General features: G+C 47.0%; 1 protein-coding gene across 2 annotated transcripts in view; it reads left to right on the top strand.

Annotated features, from left to right (window-relative positions):
- The window catches only part of LOC119170039 (uncharacterized), a 310,797-nt gene that overhangs the window by 246,519 nt on the left and 50,158 nt on the right, over nt 1-14,120 (top strand). For both annotated transcript variants that reach the window (XM_075890670.1, XM_037421068.2), the window contains one exon: nt 8,777-9,164. In XM_075890670.1, the coding sequence (XP_075746785.1) occupies nt 8,777-9,164 (388 nt within the window). The remainder of the gene's footprint in view (nt 1-8,776; nt 9,165-14,120) is intronic.

Raw genomic sequence — 14,120 nt, forward strand, 5'->3', positions numbered from 1 at the left:
GACAACGTCTGCTGTGAATTGACGTCCACGGTCACTTATGATGACGCGAGGGGGCCCATGACGCAGTATGATAGAATGGAGAAGGAAGGACGACACTTGACCAGCAGTCGCGGATGGCAGGGCAGCAGTCTCGCAGTACCGAGTAAGATGGTCAGCACATACCACAATCCATCTGTTGCCTTTCGATGAACGCGGAAAAGGGCCCACCAGGTCAATGCCAATTTGTTCGAACGGAGAACTGGGAGGCGTCACAGGTTGTAGATGTCCGGCCGGAGCTGCTGAGAGAGATTTGTGCGCCTGGCATTGCGCACAACTGGCCACGTACAACTCAACTGACTGGCGCATACGTGGCCAGTAGAAGCGTTCCTGGGTACGATGAAGAGTGCGCGTCGTTCCGAGGTGACCTGAAGTGGCGTCATCATGCATGGCGTACAAAACAGATGACCGTAGTGCCTCTGGAACCACCAGCAGGAAGCGGGAACCGGTGCCGGAGATGGATTTCTTGTACAGTAGACCATCACGGACGCAAAAGCGGCTTTCCGGAGTGGATGCTTGTGCGATCACGAATAATGGATTCAAACTCACGTCCTTCCGCTGCTCAGTTTCAAAGGTGGCCTTATCCGGGAACGCTGGTGCTACGGACGCAATCAGATGATCGAAATCGTCAGCGTCGCAAACTGTAGCATCAACTGGCATCCTTGAAAGGCAGTCTGCGTCCGCGTGTTTCCTGCCGCTCTTGTACGATACCGTGAAGTTGTACTCTTGCAGCCGGAGGGCCCAGCGTGCTAGACGGCCTGACGGATCCCGAAGGTTGATAAGCCAGCACAAAGAATGATGATCCGTAACTACTTGGAAAGGACGACCGTACAGGTATGAGCGGAATCGCTGTACAGCGAAGACGAGTGCAAGGCATTCTTGTTCGGTCACAGTGTAATTGCGTTCCGGCTTACTTAAAGTGCGACTGGCATATGCGATCACGTGTTCCACTTGATTACATCGCTGTATCAGGACTGCACCTATGCCAATGCCGCTTGCGTCGGTGTGAACTTCAGTCGCCGCAGAAGGATCGAAGTGCCGCAGGATAGGCTGCGACGTGAGCAAGAACTTCAGTTGGTTGAAAGAAGTTTCACAATCAGGAGTCCATTCAAAACTAGCACCTTGGCGGAGAAGACAGGTCAGTGGAAAGGCAACTTCTGCAAAGGCGGGAATAAATCGGCGAAAGTAAGAGCAGAGGCCCAAGAAGCTCCGAAGCTCCTTCACTGAGCCAGGTGGTTTAAAAGCTCTAACAGCCGCTGTCTTATTCGGGTCGGGCCTGATGCCATCCTTGTTGACGAGATGTCCCAGCACCAGTGTTTGTCGAGCTCCGAAATGACACTTCTTTGCATTAAGAACCAAGCCAGCATTTCGAATACATTTCAAAACCAGCTCTACCCTTTCGTTATGTTCACTGAATGTACGCCCGAAGATAACAACGTCGTCAAGATAACACATACAGATGTTCCACTTCAGGCCGCGCAGAATGGTGTCCATGAATCTTTCAAATGTAGCGGGCGCGTTACATAGACCAAAAGGCATCACGTTAAATTCATATAGTCCGTCCGGAGTAACGAAAGCCGTCTTTTCTTTGTCCATTGAATGCACAGGTATTTGCCAATAGCCTGAGCGTAAGTCTATGGACGAAAAGTAGGATGCTGAATGGAGGCAGTCTAGAGCGTCATCAATGCGTGGGAGAGGGTAGACATCTCTCTTTGTGACGGAGTTTAGACGGCGATAGTCCACACAGAATCTCCAGGTATCATCCTTCTTTTTGACTAGAATCACGGGAGCCGCCCAAGGACTCGATGATTCTCGAATGACACCCTTCTGCAGCATATCACGCACTTGTTCATCAATTATCTTGCGCTCAGACGGCGACACTCGGTAGGGTTTCTGGCGGATGGGCTGTGCTGTTCCCGTGTTTATCCTGTGGAGAATCCGAGACGCGGGAATCGAGGGCGCATGGTCATGGGAAAAATCGAAAATCGTCACGTATTTTGACAAAACGTCCAGAAGCATGCGGCGTTTGTCAGTAGTAAGTGACTTGTCGATCATAGGTAAAAGTTTTGAATCGGCCGTAGAAGTATTGGCTGAGGCCCCACCCGGAGCATCACTGAGGGCAGCCACTGCCATCGGTGAGTATGTTTTGAACTTGGCAAGCTTCAGTCCTCCTGGTAGAACCACCGACTCAGCTGAACAGTTTACCGCCCATAGTCCTGTGCGTCCTTGAACGAGTGACACTATGCAATGCGGCACCAATGTGTTCTTCTTAATGCAACTGAGATGAAAGGGCTCCACCAATGCGTCGAACGCACTGTCATTGTTGTCAATGCGTGAAGAGTATACAGGAACACATACTGCAGAGAATGCCGGCACAATGCTATCTTCACTGACCCGGAGCGCACCGTGCTCCCTGTCTGAATTCTCTAATAGTTCTCCAGGGGCAGCATCACATATGTACACCTCTCCATTTCTACAATCAACAGTGGCGCCACACATTCGAAGGAAGTCAATCCCCAGGATTATGTCGTGTGTGCTCCTTGGAAGAATCGTAAACTCTGTGACAAACACTTGATCACCCAAGCACACTTCTGCGGTACAGACACCAATGGGACACAGCGAGTTACCACCAACGCCACAGAATGTTGTTGCCTTCTCCCACAAAAACATCACCTTTTGTCCTAAACGGTGTTTAAAAGCAGCACTCATAATCGAAACTGTAGCACCAGTGTCCACCAAAGCCATCGTACACACACCATCAACAAAAACTTCTACCTTGTTCTTGAACATCAACACAGACGGGGGTATTTCGTTTTGCAGCAAGTCACCAGCGACCTCACCCCCATCGGCCGCACTGTTTAGTTTTCCTGGTGTGGTGACGATGGGCGGCGCCGTGGCGATGGAGACCGGTGGGATCGAGGCGCAGGAGGTGGCGTCACACTTCGATCAGAGGCAGGGGAGTTGTTGCGCCAGTGTCCGTGCCAGGAGCTGCTGCCGGGTCTTGAGTCGGTGGGCCAGTGTCCTTGAAAAGGTGGGACAGCAGGTTTATCGGTCAAGCTTGTCCACTGATCATAGCGTGGTATGCGCGAACGATCGCAATACCTCGATATGTGACCAGTCAGACCACAGTTGTAGCACACAGGCGCAGGACGAGGTCGTCGCCGTTCTTCGAAGTGTTCACGTCTGCGAGCGTTCGCGTAAGCCCGAGATTCAATGAAATCAGTTGTCGGTGGGTGGTATGAGCGTACGGAACGGAAACGTTGAGGGTACTGTGATCGCTCGTAAAAAGCCGGACTTGACTGCTGAATACGCCGAGGCCCTGCAACCTCCGTTGCGTTGACGGATGGATGTTCATAAACTGTAAGCTGTGGGGCAGTGGTGTCCTGCGGGAAATAGGATGGAGACGTGGCAGCTGCCCGTTCACGTGTCATTTCGCCATGTCTGAGTAACTCTTCCCGAACAATTTGGCGGATGGTTGCCGAAAGGTCAACAGTTGAGGCAGCTTCTATGCTGGCTACTGAGGTGACATTTGCCAGACGACCAAACTTAGGCGCTATCCTGCGCTGCTTCAGGGTTTCAAACGTGCGGCAGTGCCGTACAACGTCAGACACTGAAGTCAGGCTTTCCCTGCTAATAAGGAAGTTGTAAACATCTTCTGCAATTCCCTTCAGCAAATGCCCCACCTTGTCCTCTTCCGACATGCTGGAATCGACTTCCCTACACAGCCTCAAAATCTCTTCAGTATACACGGTGCAGGTCTCACCGGATAGCTGGGCCCTCTGTGCAAGACTCTGCTCGGCAAGCTTCTTTTTTGCAGCTGAGTTGCCGAAACACTTCTTGATTTCTTCAACAAAGCGTTCCCATGTTGTCAGAATATCTTCATGGTTCTCATACCAAACGAGGGCAACATCAGTGAGGTAGAAAACAACGCGTGACAGTTGGGAGGCAGCATCCCATTTGTTGCAGTTGCTTACTCGCTTGAAATGTTTGAGCCATGAGTCCACGTCGTCGTTGGCCCTCCCGGAGAAGGTTCGTGGCTCTCTGTGATACGGCCAAGAACTGCTGGGGACTGGTTCCCGAGCTTCTGTTTCGTCAGGCATGATGGCCAAAGAAGGAGGCAGGCCGGCGAGGCGACGACTCCGGCGAAATCCGAGGGGTAGCGGTCCCGTCGTTGGTTCCTATACCCAGCACCTTCCACCACTCTGTTACGACCTCAGTAGGCGTCTGGGGGTTTATTGATACACGGTTCGAGGGACGAGCCGTATCGGCGCAGGCAGATGATGATGATCTTCTTCTTCCACACTCCTTGCTTCTTTTTCCTTCTTCGTCCGGCACATACGTGGCGTAACAATATATAATGCGAAAACGCAACAAAGGGAAAAAATTCAGCAAGAAAGACTCCGGTGCACGGAATCTAACGTGGTACCCTCCGCGTCGTTAATGCGAGGTGTTAATCACAGAGCGACTGAGGGGTACAACGTTCAAACGGCAAACTATTCATATCTACCACTTACCGCTGTTGACGGGCATATCGGGGGGGGGGGACTACAGTGTTTTGAGCATTATCAGAAAGATGGCGCGTGGCGGCTCTTATCTATCATACGTACTTTGTCCCGAATAGAGAATGATGGGGAGTACGCTCGATCGCGTGCCCTTATCTTGCAGTGGGAAAAAAAATCGTACGTCTTGGATAGCCTTTAGGTTGCGTCGGAACGATTCTGTTGTAGTTACCGGGCGCACAAAGGTCACTGTAATCGTTGCATAGCATCCGTTTGCGAAAAGAGCGCGCTTTTCAGACACAGCGAAGTAACAACCAAGACGCTTATTCGCGTTTATCTTTTACCTGTGAGTACGCTTCGTGCGTAATTTGTGCGTAAGAAACGTGGGGCACGTTTCGATCTGTTTGCCATTCTGCGCGTGACCTCCCCATTTCTTGCTATCGCCTTCATAGCTTCACCTTTGCGGCACAGCTGTCTCTTTTTTTAGCATATTATGTTGTTTAACAGTTGCGCACATAAAGGATTAGAATATCAGCTGCGACGTTATAACGGACTATCCCAATGCGTAGCTGAATGTGTTTTTACTCATTTGGTCATGCATGAATGCATATATCAAATCACCCGTTCTGATGGTCCAGTGGTAACGGAGATCGACAGCTGACCCGAAGCGTGTGGGTTCGTATCCCGGCCGCAGCGGCCGCATTTTGGATGGAAGCGAAAATGCTTGAAGGCCCGTGTACTTAGATTTAGGTGCACGTTAAGGAACCCCAGTTGGTCGAAATTTCCGGTGCCCACCACAATAGCGTACCTAATAATCATATGGTGGCTTTTGGATAAGCACCTGCAATCATTACATAAATGCGTATACACATTACACCAACAAACAACGTACTGAGTGTACAAAATAATTTATATAAGAAAGAACACAAACAAAACCTTACCGAGACAAGTGGCTTTCGTGTTAACGTTCCGTCTGAAAGTCCACTAAGGCCACTGTACTATAACGCCTGAAACGCGTCGTTGTCATTTTTTAAAGCGACCTCCTGATCTAATGGTTACGCGTGAAAGTTCAGGTGCAACTTAACAGACAGTTTAATTCCTAATTACTGTAGACAGCGCTAAACTTTGCTAAGAACAGATACAAACGGGAGAAGTCCTTGCATCTTGGCCTCATTGAACCTGTTCTCTTCGTATCTGTTCTTATTACAGTGATGGCTCTGCGTGTATTAGTTCAGCAGTATTGAACTCTTGTTCTATGTCGAGCCCTTAAGGTTCAATGTAAAGTTGAAATCCGTCGCAATTCTTACACGTACATTTATACCCCACATCTACCGGAAAGCAAAAGAGCGCGCTCCGATAACAGCGCTCGGCTGGGAGTGCTCCATCGATTTTGAAGTCTCTTATAGAAAAGGAAAAGTGGTATTTGTCTCCGTTTTATTGCCCGCCGGCAGAAGAGATCGCCCTTCTATCAAGAAGGCACCGGTTTATCTTTGACACTCAAAGCGCACGCAATCACTCACCGAAACGAGTGGCCCTTTCATGTTTTACTTTTAAGACACTTGAGTCTGTTTGACAAAGCGAGCTTTTATAGCGCAGAAAGAGAAGTGCATGTCATGCGATGTGTTCGTGTGATTCGCGAGTTCTTAGTTATGTGTTCTTCTGTGCGTGCGATCGTGACCTGGAAGGCTGGTTTTTCTAAGCCGGCGTGTTAATGCCGGATGGCAGCTGATCGGCATTTGAAGTTACGAGCTAAGGCAAAATGGTAAGGGAACACACACTCACACACGCACACACGCAGAGAGAGAGAGAGAGGAGGGGGGGGGACACTATACGAGAAAAGAAAAAGACCTCGAGCACTTAGTTGAACTGCATAGCGAGTGACTAATGTGTTCATCAGCTGTTGACGAGCCGACGCATTCGTATAGCCCGCATACAGTGTAATGAAAATTGTTGGTTCGGAATGCCAACTAGCTAATGTCGGTGAGATATGGCCGATGTTGATAGTGTTAGCTCATAGTTAATGTTGGATAATGGCTGTTACATGAGCAACACTTCCTGATTTTAATTTCTTTCCTTTAACTGAGATGATTAGATCTTTAATTATTAGTGATGGGCGTCTTTTGGTTGGATTATTTTGAAGGTATTCAACTATCAGTATACCTCTGGTTTACTATCGATAGCTATGCATCAGCAGTGAATAGTTATCATGGATGTCGACAGGATTTCGTGAATAATTCCAATGAAGTGAAGTCGCGCGGAATGGTCTTTCTAAACGTCGAGCTGCAAATAATAGACTAATGCGCTTCCGCACTACAAATATTTCTCGTGTCTTTGTGCGTGTGCTGTAAATAAACAATTTCCCGCCTTTTTCTCATCTTTCAATTTGTCGCAGTAGCCAGGAAACCTGTCGAGTTAATATCCCCATTCTCTCGTTTTCATGTGGTGTTGGTCTGTTAAAATAAATTCGCAAAGATAAAAAATGGGGTGCTTTCGTGAATACGGAAGTTTAAAAAACATGAAAAGCCACGGATGAAAATTTAGTCGTGCGAATTCGATAGTTTTTCGGACCTAAACTTCCTTGGTAGTACATGAAACACCATACAAAGAAATAAAACTTGGGGTCAGCGCTTCGTCCGTCAGTTTCACTGTCCCGTGTTTCGCGCTGCGGTGGCTCTATTCGATTTCCTTTAGTTACACTATTTTGAATGTGGATGTGAACCGTCGTGAACATGCAACTAAACTGAAAACTGCCGGGATACTTCGTCATGAAATAATGACGAAAAATACATTGAATCCAGAGAAATAAAGTTTTTTCATTCATTCATTCATCATCCAGAGAAAGCGAAGAGATGGGATATATATATATATATATATATATATATATATAATCGCAATGTAACCTGGCTCCTTCGAAGCCAATTGAGAATTGCCGAGACAGGGTCGGTGCGTTACGCTGCTGAACTGGAGGACGCTGGTTCTCAAGCACGGTAAGGTATACATTTAGATCGGCGTGGAAGGCACACGTGCAGTTTAAATACCTGTCTACGTCGGTGAACTCGAGGCAGCCTTGAGTAACCTGAAGTCCCCCCGCCCCCGGCGGCGGTCTAGTGGCTAAGGTACTTGTCTGTTGAACCGCAGGTCACGGTATCGAATCCCGACTTCGGCGGCTGCATTTTCGATGGAGGCGGAAATGTCGTAAGCCCACAAGCTCAGATTTGTGTGCACGTTAAAGAACCTCAGGTGGTCTAAGTTTGCGGAGCCCTCCACTACGGCGTATCTTATAATCATATGGTGGTTTTGGGACGTTAAACACCACCTGTCAATGAAACCTGAAGTCCACTGCTATATGGACAACTTTGTAATGATCTGTGAGGTGACGGGACGTTAACTTTCACAATTTTGTTTTGGGCAAATCGCTTCTTCAGCGTCACTGTAACTGATGAGCTTTTGTGCGATTGTGACTTTTAGCGGAGATTTACAGACAAACTACCTCAAGGTTACCGAAGTCGTTCCCTTGAAAGCCGATATACCATAAAGAGCGGTTCTCCTGGCCCCGCCGTGGTGGTTTAGTGGCTAAGGTACTCGGCTGCTGACCCGCAGGTCGCGGGTTCCAATCCCGGCTGCGGCGGCTGCATTTCCGATGGAGGCGGAAATGTTGTAGGCCCGTGTGCTCAGATTTCGGTGCACGTTAAAGAACCCCAGGTGGTCGAAATTTCCGGAGCCCTCCACTACAGCGTCTCTCATAATCAACTGGTGGTTTTGGGACGTTAAACCCCACATATCAATCACTCAGCGGTTCTCCTGTTCAAGTAAAATCATGCAGAGTCTTAAGTACAAGAGAAGTCCGGCCGTAACGACTACAGACCGATGATTTGGGACTGTAGTTTACGATGTTGTCTGCATTGCAATTTTCGATGCGATGTCCTTCCATAGCGCAAAACGTTGAACGTTGTTTCTGTCACTGCCCTCTGCACCCAAGTTGTCATATACATTCTGCATTCTTTAAAGCGTCAAAGAGGGAAGTGAGACTTACAGCCCAGAAAAACAAAGGATGAGACACAAAGCGAAGCTTGTCCGGGCTCTTGATTCCTTCGGGCCGTGCTCCTGCAGCTCTTCTCGGAACGCGGTAAAATAAAATAAAAAAGTGAGGAATGGCTCGACATGAAGGAAGACGACTGCACCTCTCCGACTTGTTCCTTGTGGTTTGCTTTACCCGTTACCTCTCTTTCCGCAACCTGCAGGGCTTCCATGCCGCCATGCAGCTCCACAAGAGCATCTCTGGGCCGCGCAGCCTCACCGGCTACCGCGTGATGTGTCCGCCGATGTCTGCGGTCCTCGTCCTCTTCGGCGCAGCAGTCCTCGTCGCGTCTCCCGCCATTGCTGCGGCCCCCGGTGACACCACTTCGGAGCCGGCTTGCCCGGCGCCCAGGCGCGGCGACGATGGCGTCGTCCTGGAGTCTGACGCCGACGTCTTCCTGGGCGCGTTCGTGCAGGCGCACGAGCCAGCCAGGGACGCCCTGCTGGGCTGCGGCTTACCCCTGGCACAGGGGGTCGAGACCTTAGAGCTTTTCAAGTGGGCCGTCGGCCTCCTCAACAGGGACCAGGGATTCGTCCCTGGCGTCAAAATTGGTGAGCTAGTTTTTTTTTAAGAGCGAAGCTTTTCAAACCGTGGGTCGTGCGTCCGCGATGTATGTAGTAGCAGTAGTAGCAGTAGTAGTAGTAGTAGTAGTAGTAGTAGTAGTAGTAGTAGTAGTAGTGGTAGTAGGGACGATTGTGGAGGGAAATAACACAAATGCTCAAATCCACATTTGTTAAACACGAAGAAGAAATATACATTCAAAATAAGGGAGTCTGTATTGGCTCTAGAGTGGCGCCTACCCTTTGTGAAATTTTTCTGAGCTTCGTGGACACAAAGTTGGCAGACAGCTTGGAAGGGATGGTCAGACATGTTTTCAGTTACGTCGACAATTATTTAGTGCTTTTAGATGCAGCTGACTATTTTCGAGATGCAACGAATATCTTGAAAATGTTTCGCAAGAACGACAGTGGCCTAAACTTCACGATCGAGATTGTGAAAGAAGGAGTTCTTGAATTCTTTGACCTGGAGCTGGAATTTTTACGTACTCATGTGTGTTGGCACTATACCATCCTCGTTCTTTGAAGATCTTACCTAACTTCTCTTCAAATTATTTTAGAATAATGAAGCAGGATACACCATTTTTATGTGTTCATCCCGTAAAGCGGAATTCTTGTCAGGATAAGTTACAAGTAAGCTATAATGAACAAGTAGTTAGACTTAAGCAAGCGGCTTACCCGGAGCACAGCTCTAGCATTCGAGGAGATGCACAACTGGCTTTAAACAAATAGAACACAAGCTGGGAATGAGGAATGCACCGTCAGAGAAAAAAAATACGTGGCCATACTGTATACTCAACGAGTTGCACACGGTTTAAAAAACGTCAGGGGTGTAGCCAAGAAGAGAGGGGGGGGGGGCAATTCAAACCCCTTCCAAAATATTTTATTAAAGACCCCCCCCCACCACTTATTCAACTTTTTTTTTCATCACTTTGCGCTGACATGATTTAAAATCTAAGCGCTGCTATCACAATATCATTGCTGTGCGCTTTTACAATGAATAATGTCTGCATACAAAAAAAAAACGTGTCGCGGTGTTTCTCAAGGCTTAACACTCTGTGAGATTTTGGGCAGCAATTTCAGCCGCGAGTGTTTTAAGTTGGCTCGGCAACGGCATAAATGCTCAAGCGGTGGTCATACTTGTACACGTTGGAAAAGATCTTGCCGGAGTCGATCACTACGATAATTTTCAATAGGCAGAGGTTCATTTTAATAGAACTAGCCAGATGTCAGTTTCAAGGGCCACGTTCAAGCATATTACAATGTGACTCTTCGTATAGCTGTACTAAGATATACTCAAGCCAGAGAATAACATTTCTATTGAACCTTTGCATGTTCTGCTAAAGTCTAAACACACATGCACACGTGCACACACACGCACGCGTGTGATTGAATATTTGGTTTGTACACCTAACTCAGCTTGTATGCGAGTGTAAAATATATTTATACATATTTTTATTATGCCCTAACGTCTAAGGCACTCCGAAGTCTTGTCTAGTGACGAAGATGCAACACAGGCAAAGGTGCGTGCTAATCACAGCCTTACAAAGGCCTACTAAAATACTCATCGTGTAACTTAAGCTCATAAATTAAAATATGGTGGTCATAAACCTAAAGCACAGTAATGAGAAATGCAGTGTGGGCAGCTGTAGTGAGCACAAGCTTTATTGTTCAGTACTGTGGCAAACAGCTCATGAATAAGAAACATAAAGCTGAAAAAAATATACAACAAATAACATATATTGATTGGCTTCATCTGTTCGTTTCTTTACATTGACATGACTATAGAAGGGCACACCGAGCAAGTTCTGCAACTAGTGACATGATGGACGACAAGAAATGCACAGAATGAAGAAACATGGGTGGGTGTGTTACACTTAAAATTGCGAGCAATATACATAGTAACCATAGTTTTTTTTTTTACTAGAAACAAAAGAAACTCTGTGTGAACAATGTATTATGCCGCAAACATACACATTACATAGCGGAATATAGTTGATTATATTTTACAATTGATACAAAGACTATCCTATGCATTACATGTCGCATTATACGCCTCATATGTTACCCAAAATTTGCGAGAATTGCCACATGCAAATTTGGGTTGTTGCATTGCCGTTCACATCTTTTATATCCGCTAACAACGTCTGCAAGTGAGAGTGCCACTGAAAAGCAAAGAGTAGAGAACGGCAGTGAAAGGCATCACTTTGCTATGCTGTCAAAGTGATTTACAGCAATGTGTCTCATATAGTTGAACTTGCTTCCTTACAACTGGACAAAAAGTAGTGCATAGTGATTTTACCAAAAATGTCTTTTTTACTACCCGCCATAGTGGTCCAGTGGTTATGGTGCTTAATTGCTGACCCGAAGGTGGCGGGATCGAATCCCTGTCGTATTTTCGATGTAGGCGATAATGCTTGAGGCCCGTGCTTCTTGATTTAGGTGCATGTTCATGAACCAAAGTGGCAAAATTTTCTGAGCACCCACTACGGCGTCTCTCGTAGTCATATTGTGGTTTTTGGATGTTAAACTCCATGAATTGATCACTAACAACTATGTTTTTACTATTGTTCAGAACATCTCAATCCAAGAATAACTTCAGTTAACTTTCATCTTTGATTGAGCTGGCGCCTACGGTTGATAGTACACACAGATTCGGCTGAAGCCGTTTACGTTCCCGTTAAAAAACAGAGCCAATGTCTTCCGGGCGTGTTCAAGCGATGCCAAACGATCTTTCATTTGTTGTCGTAGCTCTCAGGTAGAACTTTAGGCATCTCAGCAATGAAAACAACCTTTCTGCTTCAGCTGTGCTCACCGGCAGAGTTGCCGGAATCTTTAGAAGATGGTGCACGTTTGGGAAAAATACCTCTGGGCAATGGGCAACTGCTTGCATCGCAGACATTAACAGCATTTCTTGCTTCTCTCACTTTCATTTCGCAGCCTATACTGCCAAGCATCCTTGCTATGCTGAAGTTGAGATAATGGTCGAGTACACGTCAGTAAACTTCTCGGCAATGGGAATAGTGGCAGATTCGGGAATATTCTGCGGCAGAAGTGAAGAAAACATCTTCAAAGTGTACTGATGCTTTTTAAAACGTTCATTGAAGTGGTCTGATAAATAGTCCAGAAAAGGACAGAAATACTGAAAGCCCAAAGTGATCTTCCACGCCAGCCACTGGCATGTTACTTCTATGAAGCTGCCTGCCTGCGACAAGCGGCATTCTCATTTTCCCCAGTTGTCGAGTGTGCATCGGGAGCAGCGTTGCTTTTCGGGAAATAATCAAGCGTTATACCGTACGGCATTTTGGCGCGACCATTGAGTCTCTTAGAAAGGCGCTGATTGACCGAGGACACGAACTACCAAGCAATGCGTGTAGGCAGCGTATTTCAAGAGGGTGACTTCGCATTGCTAGGAAGGAACGTACTCAGCAATGTTCGGGCAGTGACCCTATATGCAAGGAACGAGAACTTAAGCGACGATACAAGTCGGCTGGTAAAGTTCCGCCTCAAGAGGACCCACAACTGGCAAGAATGGGTGATTAGATTACGGTGGAAAGGAAAAGAGTGTGAATTATGGTGACGGGTCACAGCATACTTTTCGTGATTTTAGTAGGATTTATATTTTTAAATCACGTTTAGAAGTGGCCAAAACTGACGTGTCGCGTCCCTAGCGCAAGAGCCATGAACCACAAATAGCAATTGCTAATAACTTTGCTGTGATTACTTAAAGAGCACCGAAATAAGGGCTTCAATTTTGAATATGTATGTTAGTTCCTTTTTGTTTCATTCTATGCGTAATGTAAAATGTAAAAGAAGTAGCGCACGAAAATCTGGGCTGCCTTCGGGACCTCTCCAGAGAAACAAGTGCAGTTGCCCAGGTGCATGGCTGCGTGGCGCTGCCAGAGTAGCTCGATTCCTGTCGTGTTGAAAGAAGCACGCGAGCTTGTGAATGCGATCGCTGTGACACGTGAAATGCCATCAACCTACTGCTCTATGAAAAATTGATATCAGTCATGCGTGCTGGTGGTGGTGGTGATGGTGGTGTCCATTGGATTCGTTGCTACCGCTGTCGTCCATCGAAGGATGTCGCTATATGGCACTACTTGATAGGTGTTCGAATTTTGCACACACATGCGAGGCAAAATTCGTTCTTTTAACCCGCTCAAGTTGTCAAGCGATGACATAACGAAGCCGTCCAACTAAGGCCGCACGTGGAGCACCATGCGTGAATTATCGATCACGTCTAAAGGCGTCATTTCGTTTTCGAAGACTTGGTTTAGTTAGACTTAGCTCAAGTCGGAAAAACAACCTGTGCACGGCCAAAAGTACTTGCATAAGAAGCCCCGGGAAAGTGGTGCAACTCCTATTGAAATAATTTAGCACGCTAGAAAGCAGTGGTCGTGGAACTGCAGCTTGACAAACACATTATCTCTATTCAGGGTTTCACTTTTCTTCACTGCTGGCATTACACTGGAGTATAATCGTTATCGCCATCACATCCACTGTTTGCAGCGTGTCTCCTTAAAGCTTCATAATCGCTGCAAATCTAAACATTCTGATTATAATTGTTCTAACGCGTTTTCCCCGTTACCATTCCGTGATTACAAGCTCAGACAGGTAAGCTTTTTGTTGCATTCAAGAAAACGGGTACCATAATTATTGGTTGTGGGTCCCTTTAAACACTAGCACTCGTTTTTTGCTTGGCATAAAGATTAGTGGGTATACATTTACTCCGCTTCCCTTTAGGTGCTGGTAAGGTCGCGCTCACCCAGTATCTTACTCTATGTGCGAGGTGTCTCACGTTTGTGATTGCGCCCATACGGAAGGCTGGTTAGTTTTTGTCGCATTGTGATAAAATACCACAAACATGCATGAATGTGAAGAAGGTGATGGCAGTGGTGAAATTCCAGCGACTCGCATCAGAATGCCCGTAACAGACAACCAACAGGC

The sequence above is a fragment of the Rhipicephalus microplus genome, chromosome 3 (assembly GCF_043290135.1).
Source record: "Rhipicephalus microplus isolate Deutch F79 chromosome 3, USDA_Rmic, whole genome shotgun sequence".
In the NCBI taxonomy this organism is placed as follows: Eukaryota; Metazoa; Arthropoda; class Arachnida; order Ixodida; family Ixodidae; genus Rhipicephalus; species Rhipicephalus microplus.